The sequence below is a fragment of the Plectropomus leopardus genome, chromosome 20 (assembly GCF_026936395.1).
Source record: "Plectropomus leopardus strain MGB_pleo_1.0 chromosome 20, ASM2693639v1, whole genome shotgun sequence".
NCBI classification, from domain to species: Eukaryota; Metazoa; Chordata; class Actinopteri; order Perciformes; family Serranidae; genus Plectropomus; species Plectropomus leopardus.
In genome coordinates this window covers 23,655,092-23,677,376 of record NC_142195.1, presented here as the reverse complement: position 1 = coordinate 23,677,376, position 22,285 = coordinate 23,655,092, and the positions used below count along the sequence as shown (strand labels likewise).

The 22,285-nt window shown below is 39.9% G+C and overlaps 2 protein-coding genes across 2 annotated transcripts in view; one reads left to right on the top strand and one right to left on the bottom strand.

The window, feature by feature from the left end:
• Nucleotides 1–661: 661 nt before the first annotated feature.
• The window catches only part of tmem230a (transmembrane protein 230a), a 52,937-nt gene continuing 31,313 nt past the window's right edge, over nucleotides 662–22,285 (top strand). Inside the window, exons 1-2 of the mRNA XM_088070802.1 lie at nucleotides 662–866; nucleotides 2,367–2,634. The gene's annotated coding sequence lies outside the window, so the exon portion shown is untranslated. The remainder of the gene's footprint in view (nucleotides 867–2,366; nucleotides 2,635–22,285) is intronic.
• adra1ab (adrenoceptor alpha 1Ab) lies at nucleotides 6,864–16,594 on the bottom strand. The gene is made up of 2 exons (XM_042509291.2): nucleotides 15,679–16,594; nucleotides 6,864–8,395 (listed from the first exon to the last, which is right to left on the bottom strand). The coding sequence occupies exons 1-2, from the start codon at nucleotides 16,592–16,594 to the stop codon at nucleotides 7,920–7,922; spliced, it is 1,392 nt and encodes a 463-aa protein (XP_042365225.2). The 3' UTR covers nucleotides 6,864–7,919.

Genomic DNA, 22,285 nt, shown 5'->3' with positions numbered 1-22,285 from the left:
GGTTTAAATACTTGTGAAAGGTATTTGAATGCAGCAAAAGCAAAATAATGTTGCTCAAGGTTTTATAGGGTTAATTTTGGGTATCTAGGCTGCAACCTATGTCGCCTATAGTAAAATCCACCACTGCTTTCACTGTTGGCTCTGTTTTAGTCCTCCACAGGGACTCCCTCTTGTTTTTTTTTGTGTTTTTTTTAATCTTGCGCATACAGTCAAATCATCTTGTTGAATTAAATTAAAATCCTGCTCAGCCATTACTACTATAACCAATTCCAAGGCCACAGTTTTATATAAGGCATACTAACATACTACAAGCATTATAGCAACTGTCTGTCATCTAAAATAAAAACAACAATAAAACATAAAAAAAAAACAACATTGATTCTTGTTTCCATTGCCCCAAGGAAAATAAAAAATATTTTAAAATAATATATAATATATATTATATTTTTTTAAAAATCCATAGCTTTTTTGTTACCCTTTAAAGGGTTTAAGTTGTTATCTGTCACATAGTCCTGTGAGTAAGCTTCTTGTTTCCAGTTTTTCAGTTGCCATTTCCTGCTTTATTTTGGTACTCACCTTTGTCTCTTGTTTGGGATACTTCACTTCCTGCCCTCACGTGTTTCCTGCCTGTGTGATTAGCTTGATTAGCTTCACCTGTCCCTCATTAACCCTCCTCTCGTGTGTTTAGTCTGTGGTTTCTTTTCTCTTTGCCAGCTCCTCTCCTCTTTGTAAGCTCCAGGCTTTTGTTCCCGCACTTCCCCCTGATGAATCTCTGAACCTGCCAAACATTTTTGGAAACCCCTGTTTGTGTTTTTGGACTGTCACCTGTGAGCGCACAGGTTTTGTTTCAACATTTCTTGGGACAGGTATGAAACGTTTAAACTGTAATTTCCTGCATTCTGGTAAATTATTATGAACCAATTTATGTATTTCAACATTAATTAATGATGTAAATGACTTTAATTTGTCAAATTTTGCTACTGTTTTGTTTCTGTTTGGGGGACGAATGTGCTTGTTTTAATGCTGAGGTAGACATTTCCACTTTGTTTTTAAGTCAATTCTTAACTTTTAATTGTGTTTTGTAGTTATGGCTTTGAGCTCTTTGCTAGTTGCTTGTGCTGCTTGATATTTTTGTGTGTCCACTTATTTATTTTCTGATAAAAATATCACATTATGCAACTTTAAGGGTGCTATAGTTACTAACTGCTGTCAAAAACATCTGGCCAGCTGCTGAATGTTCCACTTGGCTGGTGGCTAACAGCCTGTTTGTTTGGTGCAGGGCAGGTAGAGCACAGTAGGCTCTGAAACGCTTCACTGCAAACAGCTGCTGATGCTGTGAAAAACAAACTAAAAGCAGCAGAGTTAATGGAAATTTCGTTATGGGTTCATCACTATTAGTGAGCCCTTTGACATTACGTTCAACTGTCTGAGGCATTAAACAGCTTTCAGTATCCATGGCTAAAAATGAATATTATATTCATACATCTAACAAAGATTATGAGGATTATGAGGCAATGGGCCCCTGGGCACAGACATGCAAAAGGCCCCACCACCTCTCTTACAAAACAACACTGTGTATTTTTGTGTCTCTTTTGTTTATTTGTTCTGCATCTCTTTGTGATTGTCAGCATCTTTTTGTCTCAGTGGTAATTTTGTGTGTGTCCGTGTGGTTGTTTTGTGTTTCTTTTTTTTTCTTGTTTTGGTCTATTTTAGGTCATTTGTGTCTGGTGGCGGTATATTTGTGTCTTTTTTTGGTTGTTTTGTGCCTTTTGTAGTTTTTTGTGGTTCTTTGTAGTTCCTTTGCATGTGCTTGTAGTTGTTTTGTGTCTCTTTGTGGGTACATTGCATCTGTTTGTAGTCTTTTTTGTGTCTTTGTAGTTCTTTTACATGTCTTTTGTCATTTTGGGTCTCTTTAAAGTTCAACTTATGTCTCGTGGGGTTATATTTGTGGATGTTTTGTTTGTATTGTGGTTTTTTTTGTAGTCGTTTTGTGTCTCTTTGTAGGTATTTTTGTCTTTTGCTTGCATTGCATTTTTGTAGTAGTTTTCTGTGGCTTTGTAGGTCCTCTGCATCTTGTTTTGGTCATTCTGTGTCTCTTTGTGGTTCCTTTGCATGTCTTTGTTGTCATTTTGGGTCTCTTTTAAAGTTCAGTTCATGTCTCTTTGAAATATACCTTGTCCTTTGTGGTCATATGAAGTCTTTTGCGGGTTAATTTGAGGGACATTATCCATTGGACCCCTGACACTGTGGGCCACTGGGCATGTGCCCTGTAGGCGCACTCATGATTAAAGGATATTGTTTATGCTTCAACAAATGAAAGCGCAGTTATTCTCAATAATGTTGTCATATTTCAATTTTCTTTGCAGCTGCTTTACAATCCATCCAATGGAGTAAATGTTGAAAGGAAGAAAATTAAAAAACAAACCATCTGGCTTTTGCCCAAAACTTTACAAGCACTTGGAGCCTCAACATCAGCAAAAGTGAGCTGATTGTGGACTACAGGAAGGACCCGCCCCCTTATTCCCATCAATGGGACGACGGCAGAGATTCAGCAGCTTCAGCTTCCTCCATTGGCTCTTCTTCCTCCTCAGGCATTTTTAACGTGGACTCCAGGATACTCTGCAACTTCTGCAGGTACACTATTCATATTGTATTGTTTTTCTTTGTATAAATATTTAATTAGCATTGTTGGAGGGGCCCGAGACTCAAGTTTTTCAGTGGCAACGACTGCTTGTTGTTTGGCTGTGTTTAAAAACTTGAACTTGAATGGATAAATCAGCAACCGTAAAACAAACCAACTTTCCAATTTAATTTCAGTTGGCAGACGAGCATTCGTCACCCCTTGTATTACAACATATCATCTAAACATTTAATAGCGCAGAAAATTATTAAAGTAAACAACACAGCAGGGAAATGTTGGCAACTTTAACAGCAACACTAATGCCAGGAGTTGCATTTGCAAGTAGGCTGTTCGTTTTCGCACATTCACACAAACATCAGAGCATGCACCTGTGTTATGATGTTCAACCTGAGGACATTTTGCATATGAGAGAGTTTCATAACGTACTTAAGCAGTGGGTGGATTTGGTGTAGTTACTTTCCCCACATGCTCTTACAAGCTCTGAATGCTTCTGAGAGTGTCAATAAAATTTCAAATTTATGCTCAGTCACTTGGAAAAAAAACCCCGACTCAAGAAGAGGAGACTGTCAGAAGTCTCAGTGAAGTTTGACACAAACCATATTTTTTTCTCATTGCAAATAATGATGCCTCTCCGACTTCCTGATGCAGTTTGTCGTCTGCTCAACGTGGTTATTAATCATGATCAGCGTTTTGTAATGAAACATCACTTTGCTAAGTCAACTGATTAGGTTAAACGGCACACGCTCGTCACTCCAGTAATGGGAGCCGGGATCCATTTATCACCACAGTGTTTGCCTTACAGCTGCTGCAACTCTGTTTGAATCCTGTGCTGCTGTCTGAAAATGAGAGCTGCATGTTTAGTAGGAATCTGATGCATTTATTTCCATAAATAATATCGGAGCCGAGCAGACAGCACCGCTCAACTGCTCTTCACACACAAGCATAAAAAACAACCTGAAATTGCGCTCAAACAAATACAGGTGTACACACAAATGAATGGACACAAGTTCATTTGGGCATGAATGTGCACACTCACACACACAGAGCACGCACTCGTTTGATGAGTCTCCCTCTGCTTCTGTACCTTTATTACTGATTTTGTGTTCTGTATTATTGTTTTAAAGGTATTTTTTCTCTTTGGAAGCTGAGAGAAGGCAATGTCTGCTGTGTAGAGCTATGAATTTTTAACCAAATAGGATGAAGCAAGGATGGATTGTGTTTGTTGATTTGACATTCAAACATAAGAAAAAGCCTGTTGAGATGAAAAATACATTTTCTGTCTTTATACTTGTAGAGTGACATCGACTTTCTGAAGAGTTAAAGGCTAAGTTCAGTATTTTCAACACAATTTTCTCAAGTTTTTGTCAGTTTTTCTGTCTAAATGACAAATGTGAACAAGGCAGCAGTGGGCAAACAGGCTGCAATGTAACCATTTGGGGGCATGTTTGCACCCTCAGTTTACATCCACTAAAAGTGCTAGTTTTGCATTTTCAGGCCCCCTAAACACTGTTGTTGTGTGAAAAAAAGGCCAATGTAGCTTGATAATCTAAACCGGTCAGTGGCACGAACACATTCAGTGGACGTACATTGATGGCACAAACACGCCCTCGATGGCTACACTGAAGCCTGTTTCTTTGCAGCTTTCACACTCGAAACCAGACCAGTTTTAAAACCTGTTGTCCCCACTACTCACTTAGACACAAAAATATGGAAAAATAGGGTCCACATTGAAAAATGCCAAACTTACCCTTCAGGAGAATATATGAAAATGTGTTATTAGTCCAAGTGTGAAATTTCATTGTGTTTACTAATATATAATATTTATTGCATTCAGCCATGCCTCTCTAATGACGATTCAACACATCTCCTTTTGCCACTTGCTGCCTAATGCAGTGTAACATTAAGTCCTCGGCTGCATAATCTCCGAAAACGAGAGCTGCATGTTTATTAGCTGCGCGGGACAGTTCCAACAATGTAAAGTGTGGCAGTTTACAAGAGTTTAAACACAGACATTATCCTCCTGATTGGCTCCATAATGCCACTGTTTAAGTACAGCGACGCAGTATGAAGGTAACTCTTCTTCCCGTGTCTTTACCTCAGGTGACTGTGAATGAAATGACGAATCATTTGTCTTGTATAAATTCTTAAAACACCCTGCGTCTCCATGATAAGCATTCTCAGGTATTCATCACTGTTTGGTGTCTGTAGGGTAGAAAAAAAAGCCTTTAATCTGAGCGCAGCAGAGAAAAACAACTCTGTTCGTAAGCGAAGGATTAATAGCTAAGAGGAAACGTGTGACAACTTCCTAAAAGAGATCAGACAACCGAAACATGTTTTCTTAAGCTATTAATCACGACATGCTTCTTAATGAAGCACTCACATTGTCTTGACACCGGACCACATCATATTTGTTTATGAATTTGTGTGATATGGTTGGCTTTTGTTTGCTAATTCATTTATTTCAATAAAAACAGAGTGGGTTGGCACACCGGAGAATTCATAAAGTATAACGCAGTCCCATATAATCGCCTTGCAATAAAAACTAGCCTTTGTAAAGCTTTCACTTTTTGTTGACTGGCCAGGTTTTAATTAATTGAAAGGGGCCACGTCTGTGTTGGCATGTGTCATGATAATCTTCCAGCCTTTTGTTGAAGGTTACAGTAATGTATTTTTGTAGCTTCTGCTGCAGCAGTGATTGAGTTTATTAAAAGTTAATCACCTTTTCCTTTCATCATGTGAACTGAATACCAATTACCCCACAGCAGTGTCCCCCATTACGAGGCTACAAATGAGAGTGTATTTCTGCCCTTGGATACTAAATAAGTGAGATTTAAAGCTGCATTAATCAACATATTTCTAATTGATAATGATTCAAATGGGTATAATATGAAAGGAGTCACTCTTAGTAATGAACCCAATAGCTCTGTGATGCTAAAGGTTATTTTTGCCTTTTCTTTTCCTTTTTTAAGTAATTTTTTTATGGCTTTTTGCCTTTTTATTTGATAGGACTGCTGAAGCGTGAAAAGGAGAGAGAAAAGGAATGACATAGTACATGAGGCGCCTGCTGTGCCAGGTGAACTACTGGGCACCCAAGGCTTGTTTTGACTGTTTCGGTTTCACAGACTGTACACTTCCTGCCCAGAACCAAAGAGTAAAGCACCTAGCTGATCAATATGTTTTTTTCCCAACTTTTCAAATATGGCTGCTTTTTAGTGGTCCTATGCTTTAAACTAAAATGCTCTATGTATCCCTGTAGCGTCAGTTTCAGACATGTTGTTGAGTCAATTTCCACTTATTACATTCTGCTGTGCCTTTCAAAATAAACTACCGTCTCCACAGTAAATGTAGCTTTCGCCACCGAAATTACCTTCAGTTTAGGAAACAAAACTACTTCGTTAGATTTAGACAAAAGATCAAGGTTTGGGTTACGTTTGTTAAAGCAATTTACTATCTATGTCACTTGACTACTAAGTCATGTGATGTATGCCAGTAACTCTGTTACGATGTTCAAAAACTGAAGCTGACTTTTGGTTTCACATGGAAACGCTGTTCACACGTTCTCGTCCCAACATCCCAACCTTTACTGTGATGTCAACAAACACACATGCAGACACAGATGCTTAGGTTTAGACAAAGGAGGCACATGGTAAAGGTTTAGAAAAAAACAAAACTTTTAAATACAAAGCAAACACCAGACTCCCAAATCAAAGCCTGCCCCCCCCACCCTGCCCTGTAGGTGCACTTTCACTCCTTTCGTTTCAACGTAGTACCATCCACCTGCACGTCATGCGAACGTTGCCCATATAAGTGTATCAGGTGGATGCTGTCTGGCCATCATGGTAGCCTATAATAACACCCTGACCATTTCTTTTCGGCCACGTTCTCACTTGACTCTGTTCATGCGCATTTGAAAAGTGTCTTTAGGCGTCACTCTTTTATGCCAAAAGCACTGACAAAGCGACGCTATTTCAGGGCCTCTGAATGAAAACAGGCTGCGTAATCACAGGCATGATTCAGATGGTGTAATTTTGCTCTGTGTCTGCTGGATGTGTAAACAGACAATCGTTTGCATGTTACACAACAGCTTTATACGGTGAATTTCAGGGCTGTGCGTTTGTCAGCTTGACTTGGAGTTCTTCTACCTAGAGGCCAAAAATCAAAGACTGCATTTTTATAGACAACGTACAGATGTTACGAAAGAACTAAAGATAACAGACGGGTGCTGCTTGAATTTCTCATGAATCAGTTTCAGACATCAGGAAATGATGTAATTTTCCAGTGTTTGCATGGGGAAAACACAACTCTGGAGAGTCGCACTGGCAGGAAACCAGTACTCAGAAAAAGAAGAATTCTGTCTGACACCTTTTCATTTATTTAACACCACCACAAGCTATGATGTCAAACATAAAAAGTTGATTCAAGACATCTTTGATACAGCCTCAACAAAAACAAAAACCGAACGATAAAAGCATCAGAGGGGCAGAGTCATGGCTGTTGTTTGAGACTGCAGTGTGTTGTGGGTTTCCTCACAGATAACAACTGATATTTCTCTGCCCTGCAACTTTTTCAGTCCATGACAGGGATTTCAAAATCAAAGCCTGTGAGAGTTTAGTCCCTTTTAAAGAGGTGGTCGCACATGTCAAACCCACACTCCTACACCAGCTTCCACTTTCTCAGAGCTGTCAGCGAATGCTAATTATGGCGGGATTTATAAGTTCCTCGCCCTTAAGGGCTTTTGTGCAATCTGTAGAAATACCACCAATGTTTAAAGAAATCATGTCTCTGGAGTTCTTTCATTATGTCATTTCAATAAGATTATTATTTTTTTATTCCTTTTCAAGTGCAGATAGTGATTCTGGCTAACCTGACGCTCATACTTGCAAAAAAAAAAGGGCTTTTGGCTTGCATTTTTTAGCCAGAGGGAGAGAGTTATATTTTCTGAAATGCTGTGCATCTTCTCCTTGTTGACCACCAAGTTGCTCTTATCGAACGTTTTGACATGTGGTGCTCTGTTCATGAGCAGCTCAGTAGAAGCTGTAGAGTGCAGACAAAATATTATTCATTCACTTTTCCCAAATCATATTTTATTTGGCATTTCCCTTTACACTGGCATAAAGCCTTGAGGCAACAGAGTTATCTTTTTAAGTCTCTGTATGAGCTGGCCTTGCACTCTGAGGAATATATTTATACATGCAAAAGTTGTACGTAAGTGTTTCCACGAGGCAAAACCAAAAAAGTACAAGATCGGAGGCTCAAAATTCCACCTTCAACATGCCAATCAAACAGCTTCTCCTTTGACGCCGAGAGAAAGGCGTAACACCTTGGTTGATCTGTGGCTGTTTGGGTTCTGTGGTACTGGCGTTCGACTCGCTGAGAGACACCACGCCTTCAGCAGACTCCTGCTCTGGATTTGAGCGCTTTGAGCCTGATCCGAGCCGCAGACAGATGACGAGGAGGTTGACAGCGCCCTGCAGCAGCCCCACGAGGAAACAGTGACGCGGTTCTGGCTTGAGAGAACAGAGGTATTAGACGTGGGGCCCGCACTGGAGGAATGGGTAGTCATGTGTCCTTGTGGTTTGGCAGCCGCCGCCCCGGTTCTCAGGCAGTGGCCACGCAGCACGTTATGGAAGGCTTTCTTGAACTCCCGGCTGAAGCACGGGTAGATGATGGGGTTGATACAGCTGTTGAGGTAACCCAGCCAGAAGGTTATCTTGAAAATGGTTTCAGAGGGCTTACAAGACGGGAAGATGGACCCTGGAGAACACACACAAACACACAAATGAAAATATGGACGAAAACGAACACTGACGCTCATTTAGAATTGGAAAGCGATTAGGTAGCTCTACATTTACAGCATTTTCATAACTCGTCACACTTTGCTCCTGATCCCCAGGCCTCTTAATTGCCATTTTTCCATTCATCCACCAGATGCCATCAGACTTTCCCTCCTTGCAGCTGACTGCCCCGCCTATCGACACACCTGTTCCTCATCTACTCTGTAGTTGCCCAGCCTCACTCACCCCACTCATCTGCAGCTGATTCCCTCATCAGCCTCTCAGTGCATAAAACAACCCATTTACATTCATTTCAAGTCAAAGTCAAAGTTTGATTTTTTTTTTTTGCATCCATACTTTTTCTTTTAGGCTTCTGGAACCTGAAACTGGGACATGTACCTCCCTGTGAGGCTGCAAACACCTTCACTTTGGCATTAAATTGCTGAACTTATGGCAAAGTCACACATGAGCAAAATCAACACCAGCAAATATTCGCCTTGCATTTACTTTCAATGTGAGCAGAGGGGTGAATAACATTTCAGATGACGGGGTGCCCAGTGGCTCACCTGGTAGAGCTTGGCACCCCATGTACAAAGGCTGTGTCCTTGCTGCAGTGACCGTGGGTTCAATTCCATCTTTAGCCCTTTGCTGCATGTCGTCCCCTCGCTCTCTGTACCCCTTTTACGCTTTCTGTCCTATCAAATAAAGGTAAAACCCATGTAGGACTCACTGGGTCTGCATATGTCTGCGTTGCACCAAGTAAGTGGACTCTGCATACCATTTGACAGATTTTGAAGATAATGTTGGATCCACCACTAAATTTCAGCAGCTAGAGCGACGTTTACTTCACCACGACAACATGGCCCATGCAAACAAACAAACAAGTCAAGGGAGACTGATGAGACAGAAACCTGATGAATTTCATTCAGGCTTATAAAAAATCATATTGTGTACATTACTGTCTATGAAGGCAATTATTTGTCAACAAGGAAAGCTAGCGTGCATTTTTGCCCTGTTGGGCAATATTATTTAATTTACAAGCTGACAGCTCTGTGAATGCTGCTGCAGGCTGACACATTAACGCTCCATTTAGAGCGCTTTCCCAGCCCTCGCTGTTAGTATTAAGTAGTGAACTGGCACGATATAGACCATAAAAAATACAAAATACTGCCTCACATAAAAGATACCACCTGGGTTGCAGTGAGTCAGGCATGGATGGAATGTAAAAAGAAAAAAAAAACAGATGTGTACCAATAAAATCATATATTTCAGTATTTATTAACAAACTAGCTAACATTATCTGGCAAGCCAGCTTTTTGGGTCTGTCACATCAGGCACTGCCCACACTCAGTACCAATATCAAGTCAGCACGGTACAGTCACTTGTCTATTCTGCCTGCTTTGTCTGTGTTTGGGTTCAGTCCTGTGTTTCCTGGGTCGTGACATTAATTGTAAAAACAACATTTTAAAGTCGAAAGATGTTTCGATGTCGAGAATATCTAAAAACAATATGTAAGTATTTGGAACTTTGTAAAGATGAATTGTGCAAAAGTTCAAGTTGGTCACTGATTTATGCTTTATGGCCAAAAGTAGGTGGACAGGGGTGTCCACACCTTTGGTGCGCTGCTGTGTTTCATGATTTTGACCCCTTTTAGTTCCAATTAAGGGAAATCTTGCTGCAATGCTACAACATGCAATATTTTAGTTTAGTGTGTTTCTAATTATGTGGAACCAGTAAGTGCTTGGCTATTTCCTCATTCAATATGACAAAACCCTGTGCACAAAGCCAGATTCATTAGAGAAATGGTTTTCCCAGTTAGTAGAGGGACATCTTGACAGGCCTGCATAGTCCTGAACATCTTTGGGATGAATTGCATGACAAATTTTTACAAAAGCAATGCTTCACAGCGGCTTTATACTGTACATGGTCCCACTGAAGTTCAGCTCATTTTATAAGCTCTGTAAGCAGACTGTACAAGTAATGTCAGCGTGGTTGCAGCTGTGGTGAAAGGCGGGTGGTGCTTTCAGCACAAAACAGGCTTTCCATCTGAAGTGTGCAGGAAAAATACAAAATAAAATATTCAGTGGTTTTTCAAACCCTCAGTCTGGGAATCTCAGCCTATCATTGCCTCGGAGCTTGAATGAGCAGTGCGCTGTGAGCCGTGAAGGTCTGTCTCAATTGAAATGCATAACTATTCTCCGATGACTGGCTGCCTTGGGAGGCTACAGGGTGACAGAGGATGCCTCGTAGCATTACAGCCCATTAAGCCTTGTGCTTGTTATCTATAATAGCTTTCATAGGAGGGAGCAATAGTTTGGTTCATTCCATTTCATCTCACAGTAGAAGCCCATTCTGCTCCAGTGTGGTGTTTTATTTGGTCTATTTGGTTGCTTGTAATTGAATTTCTTGATGTCCCTTCTGAGAAACTCGAGCTGTGGAGTCGAAGGACAGCGGTGAAGGATGAAGGATGGTCCTGCCTGAGCAAAACATATTAAGCAACATTATACAAATGATTCAGGCCTGAACAACTTTTGCATCATAATAGCAACAATGCTAAACCACAGGAGGGCTGCTGTTAGATCATAAAGACCCAGTCTGTAGTTTTAGCCTTCATAGTGGATCAGGTCTATAGATGGCAATGTCGGTCAGTTGGTCAGTCCACCATTTTGGTCCAAACTGAAATAGCTCAACAACTTTTGGATTGATTGCCATGAAATTTTGTGCAGATATTCATAATCTTCTGTGTATGACTCCTGACTTGGTGATCCTCTGATCTTTCCTCTCACGCCATCACGAGGTTGACATTTTTGTTTGTTAGTTAAATGGTTTGACAACTATATGATGGATTGCCATGAAATTTGGTAAAGATATCTGTGGTACCCAAAAGATTCATCCCAATTACGTTGGTGATCCCCTGACGCTTTCCTGTAGTGCCACCAGCACAAAAGTTTCACTTATTGACTGAAATATCTCAACATCTGCTGGATGGATTGGCACAAAGGGGATATACAGACATCGTCAATTCCTAGAACATCAATCGAATTATTATTATTAATTGTTCTGCACACTTTTATTTAGTGTGCGACTTTTAATTTTTCGGTAAAATATCTTAAATATTTAAAGGATTGCAATGAAATCTGTTAGCATTGACTACATGTAAATACATAAATATATATTTTTTTCTGCCCTATTCCAAAAAGATATTACAACTAAACTGTTTATATGACTGCTGAAAATGAATATTCCACTAATATTCCTGTTTACATGTAGGCGTCCAAACTCCAATTAATGAACCCTAACATCTACTGGTTGGATAGGCCAAAAAATCGTAGACATACGTAGTTTCTGGATGATGTATCCATATTAAATATCATTAATCCTTAGATTTTTTCGTTAGTGCCATGGATAGTTTGACATGCGGTTGTGAGTGAAATGTCTTGACAACTATTAAATGGATTTCAATGAAATTTATTAGCACTGACTACATTCACATGCACAAAATTGTCTGTTATTGACCTTTTTCCAAAAAAAAAAGACAAAGGCTAAAAATAGCTGAAAATAAATATTTCACTGATTCACATTTACATGCAGCTGTGCATACTCCTTTTCAGCTTACCCTAACGTGTCATTTATCGAGTCAAAATATGGAAAAGTGGAATAGCTAAACCAAAATGAAGTTTTTCAAAAGTTTTTTACCGGTGGCTGTGCAAACTTAGCTATTTCATTCCTTCATCCACCTTCATGAAAAGGTCAACATTTTGATAATTGTGCATATCCAAAAACCTATTCATATCCAAGTCTTTCATAATGAAAGTTAGAAATGTGGGCTCTTTTTTTGGGCACTTATCTTTACTCAGGCCTCGGAAACTGTTGCCGAGCTGGTTTGTGCACAGCGTGCTGAGCTGTAAATGAGGAAAAGGCCGCGTGTTGCAAACAGCTGTAAAAGCTCAAATTGAGACACATTCTCTGAAAGCACTGCATCCATGTCCAGATAATGCTCCTAAAACCAGAATAATGCCAGCATACCCTGCACATCTCTATCGGAAAATGCTTCTTTTGGAAAAAGGCCTGATATTTAATATCCAAACCCACCAACAGAAAAATAAATAATTCAGAATAATAGCTAAATATTGTAGAGAGAAACCTAATCTGAGGTGTAAACCTGTTTTTCTTCTGTTTAGTGATATAACTATTTGAATTTAAGGTTGCATGTTAAGGGTATAGTCAATAAAATGTCAGGGAATTGTGAAAAAATACCTGCCATAGTTTTCAAGGGCACCAGGAAACATCTTTAAATTACTTGTTTTCTCCAAACAACAGACCAAGACCCTGAAATATTCAATATACAATGAAATATACAACATGAGGTGCAGAAAATCATCACATTTCATAGGCTTTCTGCCAAACGAATGATTGATTTATTGGCCTTTTTTTCGCTGTATTTACATGGTAGCAAAAGCACAGGTGGTATTAATAACTAACAATGGCTCTGTTGTATTCAAGTGTGTCAGTCATGACAAAGACTCTAAAACTGAAGCACCTTAATGCAATTAAGCCATTATTATTTTTATTATTTACTGCTGTGATTTTACAACTGTGCATTGCCAAAATGTCACTTGTGAAAAAGCCCTTTTTTACCGCTTTAAATAAATATACAGAATCAGAAAATAACAACATAACCATGAAAGTTAAAGTAAAGTCAAACTATAATAACTTGGCTTCAGTTATTGTGTAAACTTAATCCCCGCGTTAAATAACCTGCTAATCAATTTAAGAGAAACAACAGCTGCCAGTTTTTGAAAGAGCTACTGTGTTGTTTACATTTGGATTACGCCCGCGGCCTTTAATATTCTGAATGTACACACTGAGGGGGAAAAAAAGAGAAAAAGGTAACACATATTATTCATCCTGAGGATGTGTTTCATCCACATCCTGTCCATCTTTTATAATAGATTGTCCCTTCCTTCAGTAAGATTACAGTGTGTGTTACAGAACACATTTCAGGAATAATCTCACCATCTGTGACCCGGGAGGTAACTGCTGACAGACTATTACCCTTAAATACACACCGGTCCACTCCGACAATCACTTATCCCAGTCAAGCCTTAAGAGTTATTTCAGAAGCAATTAAGATTTTAGATTACGCTTCACAGCAGTTAAGTTCTGTCCTCTCTTAAATCTACGATAACATCGCTGTTATCGCCTTTTTTTGACAAAGTCTGACAAAATGTAGGTGTAATTTATTGAAGATAAAGTTGAATATTTGGCTTAGTGGACATGTACCTCTTTCCTGAGCTCTTGATATTGTTAACTGAAGCTCACATGTTTGACCACAATGGGGGACTAATCTTTAATCAGTTCATTTCTATTCAGTTTTCCTTCTGCTGAAATTTTAATTAACATTTTATATATTTTTCAGAATAAAGCAGACCTCTATAATAAATCATTAAAGCTCTCATTGTGACATCAATTCATTTCTGAATCATTTAAATCCCTTTTTTTAGATTCGGAGAATACATTATTTCCTCAAAAGTGTGCAGCAGATCAATCATTTTGAGGTTTGTTTTGTCATTTTATGCCCCATTTTGTGCCTCTCATTACATTACTGTTGCATTCAAGTCACAGAGCTGCTCTAAATACTTACATTTGTGGCAACCCTTTAAAAAACCCAGCATATTTAACAAAACTGACTGCTGTTTTTAAGTATTTCCAGAATTCTTAAGGTACCTTCTGTACATCTGAAACAATAAATATTGCAGTCACTGCATCGTATAAAATACTTTCTTTTTTTACTGTCTCCTAAGTTGCAGCTCTTAAGTTACACAAAGATGACAGCTTGAAGTGACATAACTTTCTGATTGATATGCATGATGAAACATACAGTTTTGGTGGCACAATCACAGCTTCAAATGTTGCCAAAATATTGCTAATACGCTGTTGTCTGGCACAGTGGTCTGCAGCTTGGCAATTGTCCCACCCAGGTGTTATGCCATTCACTGTTCCTCCATCAATGACAAAAATGAGCTCATGTACATGTAATCTGAACTATGTCTATGAAATGTAGAAATGTAACATATCTGTGGTTTGCAGAAAACTAGAATGCCAACATTTTCTCCTGGGAACTGGGCCTGAAAAACAGTTTTTAACTGCCCTGTCTGGCTGAAAGAATACTTGCACCTGTAACTTCACCCACCAGTGTTGCTCATTGTTTAGTTGTCCTGGCTGCAACTTTACTGTTCTGGTTCACTCTCACTGCTCTTAGCGTTATTTCAGCCGGCAGGTGTTTTCAGTGAAAAAGCTCTAACGACCCACTGTAAACTAACTGCTCAGTAAAAAACAGCAGACAGACACAGTTAGAGACTGGCTGTGGAGCAAAGTGGAGCATTTTGCAACTATAGAGTGCATAGCTGTATGAGAACTGGATACAGCATTTAAAACAGAGCCCCATGCATTCCAATGAAAGTTGCTCAGTGGCGCATGAAGCCAAAAACATGATTTATCGTGTGGATCTTCTAGACTAAAGACTGAATGGATTAAATCCTAGTAGTGAAACAAGTGATTTTGCATTCATCCACTGACTTACAGAAGTCTCTTTCGCCATGTAAGTCAATGGGAAAAAGTCTTTTCAGGCCAAAGGTGTGACGGATTTGATTACACTTTTGGGCTATGAACATTGGCTTCAAAGTCTGATGCACTTCCTGGGGGCCTGACAGAGTCGGATATTTACCTCAAGAGTTGGTTTAGACCAAAAACAGAGCTGAAAGACCACAGCAATATTTAATGATTCAATTTTCAAATGAAGTCTGAAAGTTTGAATGGTCTATGCGGTTAAACGAGTTGTATTTGTGCAACAACATTTTTTGCAGACACTAAATATCAAACAAAAGCTAGAGACTGTATTAAGTTGCTGTAAACTGTAAATTCACCACCTCTAAACAAATGGTCTCTCCTCTTTCCTCCTCTGTGCTGCTGCCTACATGTCCGCAGTTCCCTGTACCAAAGAGTGGCGTGAAAGTCAAGAGAATTCACTCTGCAGCAAAATCTGGGGACCAAAACATCCCTATAAGTGCGTTGCACAGAAAAATATGACTGCTCAACTTGAAGCTCAGTCGATTAAGGCTCTCTGACTGATGATTTCCAACTTTTAAGGGGCTGCCCTAAAACAATTGTTTGCTGGGACACTTTGACAGATGAACATAATAACAAATGGAAAAGGCACAAACTGGGGTAATTTGAAGTTCAAAGCAGTTAGCAGGTACCTACCGATGGGTAAAACCAGGAAAAATGGGAGCCAGCACAGAATGAAACACCCGACAACAATGCCAAGCATCTTGGCTGCCTTCTCTTCTCTTGAGAACTTCAGCAGCTTTGTCAGGGAGAAGGATGTGTGTTTCTGTGTCGCAGTCCCCTCGTCCTCCTCCGGCTTCCCCATCTGAGCGGGGTTCCCTCTGTGTATCCTCAGCATAACACCCTCCGTCTCAACTGCTTCTCCTTTACTGCTCCTCCTGAGGGTTTGTGTCTTTCTCTTTGCCACAGTGTACACGCGGCAGTACATGGCCAGGATGATGGCCAGAGGTATGTAGAAAGATCCCAGCGCTGAGAACAAAGCATAGCCGGGCTCCTCCGTGATTCGGCACACTGTCTCATCTTCTGGGTCTGGCTCCTTCCAGCCGAACAGAGGGCCCACAGATATAGCTGCAGAGAGTCCCCAGAGAGCAGCCACCGCAGTCAGGCCTCGCCGACCCGTAGCTATGGCAGGGTAGCGCAGGGGGTAGCTGACGGCCAGGTAGCGGTCGATAGAGATCACACACAGGCTGAGGATAGATGCGGTGCAGCAGAGGACGTCCAGGGCGGCCCAGACGCTGCAGAAGGAGCGGCCAAACACCCACCTGCCGAGAGCCTCCGAGGTGGCGGAGAAGGGCAGGACGGCAGCACTGAGCAGCAGGTCTGCTGCGGCCAGGTTGGCGATGAAGTAATGTGTCACAGAGCGCCAGTGGTGGTGGAACAGCACCGACAGGATGACCAGGATGTTGCCAAGAACCCCGAAGACTACAAACACCACCAGGACCAACCCCAAAACCACCGCCTTGGCCACATCCACCTCTGGGTGGGTGGAGGAGCTGCAGTTTGGACACCCATCAGCTGCAGAGAAAACACTCATGTTCTCAGCAGGAAACATAATCTGTTGGATGTATTAAACTGTACAAATGTCTTGCAGATTGATAACACATCTGCTCCTCAATTAATACAGTTTCAACCCTCTGCCTTTTTCCTGCTCCGCCTCATGCAGAGGATAAAAGCTTTTCCTGCTGCATAAACGGCTCCTCCAGTTCATTTGCAGATTGCAGACGCTCTGCTGATCACATGGCCTTGGCTGGGGTCCCCTGGCAGGATGTCACACTACCATAGTTTGTCATTTCAGTCCAGAACAGCTTAATAGAAACGACAAATATTCATGTTTTTAAGTGGCAGCCACTTAAGCATTTGGAGCGTCATGTTCCGCGCTGAAAGGCTTTATCACAGGAAACCTTTAAAATAACAAGAAAAGAGATAAAAGAAGATTAAAAAACACATTCATAATCCAACGCTTTTATAAGTATACAAAAACAAGCTTGTGACCTCTTAAGTGCTGCTCTTTCTTCAGCAGTGTGGGAACTAATCAAAATTTCATGCATTGAAAAGAGCACATTAAAGGTAAATTTGTAAAAAAAAAAAAAAAAAAATCATCATACAGCATGCAGTTATGATTAAAGAGTAAAAACATCACTCTTCTTTTTTTTCACAGCGTCTATTTACAATTCTTCTCCCCTCATCACAGCCGCATTAGAGAAAATGGGGGTTGAGTGAACAAAGCGGCATTCACAATTTCCTTTTCATCCAAAAAAACATCCCAGCCTACGTGTCTTTTTTGCAAGCAAACAACCATAAAACAGCCCACTATTAGTGTCTGATTTTTGTTTAACTCTGGGGCAATATCACTTTTTTGTGCTGTTTTCAATAGCCTTTCATGAGTATTTTGACCTATGAAACCTGAGCAAATTGGTGTGATTTCTTTCAAAAACATAGGTAATCAGTAACTTGGTAAGAAATGTTTCCACAAATTGCAAGAAATGAGTAGATGTAAAAAATCTTTAAAAAATAAATTTAAAAAAGCTATGGAAAAAATCTATAGAAAAAAGCTTGGGATAAATACTATATATTTAGAATAATTAAATATTTAAAATTATGTTATGTTACAGAATTATCTTTTCTTTTTCTAATTCTTGTTTGCCTTGTTGGTTTTGTTTTATTTTTTATTTTTGTTCATTTTGTTTTTGTAATTATTTAAATTTTTATTATCATTTTCTTTATCTGATTTATTCATTTTAAACAAATGTTCAGGTAGTTGTCTTGTACTTTTCACTAATTATTTACTAATTTTTGGGTAATTTCTTGTGTTGCTCATTGCCTTCTTGCCATGTTTTTGAAATAAATCAAGCCAATATGCTCAGGTTGCTTGGGGTGGTGGGTTCTGTTTTTTGTTTTTTCTTGTTTTATTTTCAGCATCTTTGAAATATGTGCATTTCCCGGTGTATCATCTTCAGACATAAATTCAGACATCTTTGCAGCTGCCCTTGTTTTTTTTTTGTCTTGTTTTTTTCTTTTTTGTTTATTTTAACCACTTTTTAGGCACATATTTTGTACTTTTTACTTGGTGTGATATCTTTATAAAACATAGGGAGAAAATGGAGGTGGAGTGAACTAAGTGGCATTCACGGTTTCCTTTTAATCCAAGAAACATCACAGTCCACATGCCTTTTCACAAACAACGACCATAAAACATCCCATTACTAATATCTGATTTTTGTTTAACCTTTATCTAAACAGGCAGATCGATTAAAGGCAAACATCTATTCACTGTGAGGAGAAAACATGACACCTGAGCGGGGCGAGTATTATAATAGAAAAGAAAGAGAAGGTAATCAAAGACAACAGGGTCAAAGACAAGGACACGACAGCGGCAATCAGGACCTCTTGAGGGCAAAAGAGAAAACGATCTGTGGCATTATGAGAAAACCAGCCAGCCCTGCAGAGACGACAAAGATAAATGAAAGCGAAGAGATATATATATTTTTTGAGCATTCAGCCAGAGCCTGTGATGGCTTCCTTGAAGGTCTCGCGTCTGCAAGCTGGGCTCTAACTCAAACGCCGGATGACAAGCCAGGAATTGAACCTCGAGGAGAGCACTATATTAGCGAGGCAAAGGCTCGGGCCCACTGATAGTCCCACTCAGTACCACTCTGAGTGTACGTGTTGGAGATCTGGGATGTCACCGAGTGAGATAAACGGCAGCAAGGGAAAAAAAAAAAGAAAGCAAGCCGCGATAAAGCCTTTCGGAGAGCAGAGTCATGCTTGTCACATGTTCATGCAGGATCAAAGGCTTTTCGCTCGCTGCACATCCCACCACGAGGCGGAACGAAATCCAACCAAATAAACACTTGATGCTCAGATTTCCAGCGTCAGTAGCCCGAGGGGGCAAGTGAAATAGGCGGTGAATGGATATCTGGGATTGTTTCAGCAGGACGGCTAAACGCAGTGATATTTGGAATGCATTTTCGGTTGTAATGAGATTTCTCGGTACGGTGAAGTGCCTGCGCGAAAGAGATTAACCGCGTCTAAAAAGTTTATTTCCCCAGCCCACCTGTGTTTGAGGACGACTGTGAAAAAGTGTCGGGCAGGAAATAGATTTGCTTTGACTCGAGGTGATAGGGTAAAAAACAATTCAACAAAAGGTGAATCAACATTATTCAGGCAAATCCTGGAGTTAAAAAAACCAGAGCAGCAAACCTGGCGCACGTCTAAGTCCTGCAGCTGCTGAGCTCACACATTATTTTTAATTTCCCTCAGGCTGAAAACGTCGCTTTATCTTAGAGTAAAAACTCCTCCACATATCTTTTGCCTTCATGTTTCATTCATGCGTGTATTAGCATGGAAGGGGCCGGGTGATATCAGCGCCGTGACAAAATGATGAAGTGCTGTAAGATGTGTTCAATGACCTTTCCCGTCTGTTGCACTATTGACTGCCTTCCCTCCTTTTCCAGCCATGTACTGTTAGTTTTTGGCATCTTTTATTCATAATTTTCTCTCTCCAGGAAAAGGAGGATTATCAGACAAACGCTGTTGAGCTGCTTGTGTTTTGTCAAAAGCACAGGAGCTGTCAAGAGATACTGTGAAAAAAGACAGGAAAATGAAATGGTTGAGTGAGTCAATTGACCTACAAATGTGGAGTAAGAATAAACAATAAATGTCACAAATATTATTGATGTGTTGACCTGTGTCCTGTGGGAAACAGAGCATTAAAATGTCAGTGTTTGATCAATTTACCTTTTCCAAGCATTCACTTATTAATTGTTTAAGTCTTTAAGCAAGCAAAAATGCCAAATTTTTGCTTGTTCAAGCTTCCAAAATGTGAGGTTTTGCAACTCCTGTTTTTTTTAATGTAATTCTAAGAGACTGTTTGTTATTTATTAGAGGTGAGGGGATGTTGCAAAATGGGGAAGGCATGTCAGAAAAACATTTTAAGTGCTGTGGAGGGACTTGTTTTTTTTTTTATTTGGCTGAGGGGGAGACATGCAGTTTTAAATGGTTGTATTTTGTATTAATTTTAAATACACTCTGAAACCCGCTGGCATGTTTGAAAAGCCATGTTTTATTTAAAAACACCATTTTATCGCAGGCAGAAACTGTAAATTTCTGACACGCCTTCATCAGGAAATGTAACCAAATTTTATTCTACATGTCTCAAATAGAATTTTGCCAAAAATGAAGTCTTTGCTCTAACCAAATCCTGTTTATATCTGAAACCCCCCCCCACGAATGAAAGGCTTTTTTCCCCTAAGATTTTATTTCCAACTTTTGATCATCAGAGTAACGCCGGGGACATACTGCCTACTGCAGCATTGGTGCAGTGCTGCTGCAAAGCTTCCTGCTGCCACAGCTACTGTAGTTCCTCAAATAAAAGCCAGTACTCCACTTATTCATGGAGCTGTGTAAGTCACTGCACTGTCAGCCACACCATCCTGCAAATACTTCACAATAAACATCTGTTAGCAAATTAAGGGATTCTACCCACAGAAGTGTTGTCAGAAGGCTTTTATTTTGAAACTAAAACATGAAGCGTTTAAAATAGTTTAAAGTAGTAGTTTAGTATAGTTTAAAGTTTAAAATATATTTTTTTCGATTTGTGTGACAGATAAAGACACTAAAACTGTAGTGAAAGGTGGTGTGAAAAGCGTCAATATGATCATCAGAAGAGTATTTCACAGTCTATTTTTGCAGAAAACTGCACGTCATGTGGAAAAAAATAGGCAAAAACTCTGAAGTCATAGATGTTTCGCAACTGAGTAGCTGAGGTTTTAGCAAGCAAACTGAAGACATTACCTTTAAGAACTTGTGATAGGCCTTAAATACATGTTTATTTAATTAATTTGATTCATTTTCTAGAGATTAATGGAAAACCATCACTATCTGCATCCCTAAGTGCATTTTACTTTCAGCTGACCAGCGGGGTATCCCAACAGTGCCGCTGCACACATTTCCTTCCCTGCAGATATTTGATTAAAAGCTATCTGCGGACATCATTACACTCCAATTTACATCTGAAATCCAAAGTGCACTGCTCATTTTATTGCATTAGAGGATCTCCCAGCAAGATGTTGCTTTGCCCTTGGAAGAAACTTTCCCGTTAGCTCCGGCCTGAGTGGCCATTACACAATCGAAGCAAGGCGGCCAATTAAATCTTATATTGGAATCATAATTAGGACTTTGTTTTAGGAGACTCAATATTAGTGAGCATATTAAATGGCTTAATGTAGCCTGACCATGGGCATATTCAATCAAAACAGCAGTCAACGGCAAAGGGCAGCATTATCACAGGGGGGAATGTGCACAATATTACAATAAGTCTCACTGACAATGTGGAGGGATTGACCAACAGGCCTATTGGGTCCAGGGGCCCGAGCATGCAGAGGGCCCCTAAGTCAAAGCCTCTGAGTGAGGTCGCTGTTATTAACCTTGCATTTCATGTTGTATAATCAAAGGGCTTTCTAAATGTTAATGTCGCACTTTGGCTATTTCTGGCTCATCCTGTCAGTAATTGTGAAGGCGAGCGGTCATTCTCTTTTCTGATTAAAAATGAACGGAGGACTGAGATGATGCAAAAACGCTTCAAGGCACTTTTCCTCATAGAAATTTAGAGCGTACTGACCCATACATTAGACTTTGATGATATCGTGGATGTTTTTGCATGAAGCAAAGCCAGGAAAATGAAATCATATGGCAGGGCTATTTTATGATTAATTTAGGCTTATAAAGTCATTCCATGTTTGCTATATGTCAGACTATCACTTGCTGTAAAATTGTTTTTAAGGCTTTTTTCCCCTGTTTTTATTAGAAATGGCTTGAACTTTTTCTTTTTTCTTTTTTTTTGGTTTAGAGCAGTGTATTTTGCTAATTTGCTGTTGGCTCTAATTAAGTCAGCACTGTGAGATACAGATGAATTTATTTCAAATTTTTGTGCTGCTGGCTTTTAGTGTCGCCAGGATAAAATGTTGACATTGTACAAGTCTGCAAACTACGGCTGCAATCACATTGTACATTTCATATGTGTTGTATCAGCATTTCTAAAGATGCCAATCTGATTACATATGTGTGGTGACTTTGTCATTGGGGGAGATAAAGGACATGGTGGAGGGCGTGACGCCCACCAAGATGCAGACTATTGTTCAAAACAACATTGGCTGTTTTTTTAGCAACCAGTGGCTGTGTTTCCTGCAGCTTTTGTCCCACCAAATGCAGGTGTTTTTTAGGGCTGTGCTCAATTCAGAATTAT

Bases quoted from the DNA above. Each gene is read 5' to 3' on its own strand.
- adra1ab (XM_042509291.2), bottom strand. From the start codon at position 16,594: ATGTTTCCTGCTGAGAACATGAGTGTTTTCTCTGCAGCTGATGGGTGT. The intron at 8,396-15,678 runs GTAGGTACCTGC...TGTGTTCTCCAG, and splicing joins TTTCCTGGTTTTACCCATCG to GGTCCATCTTCCCGTCTTGT.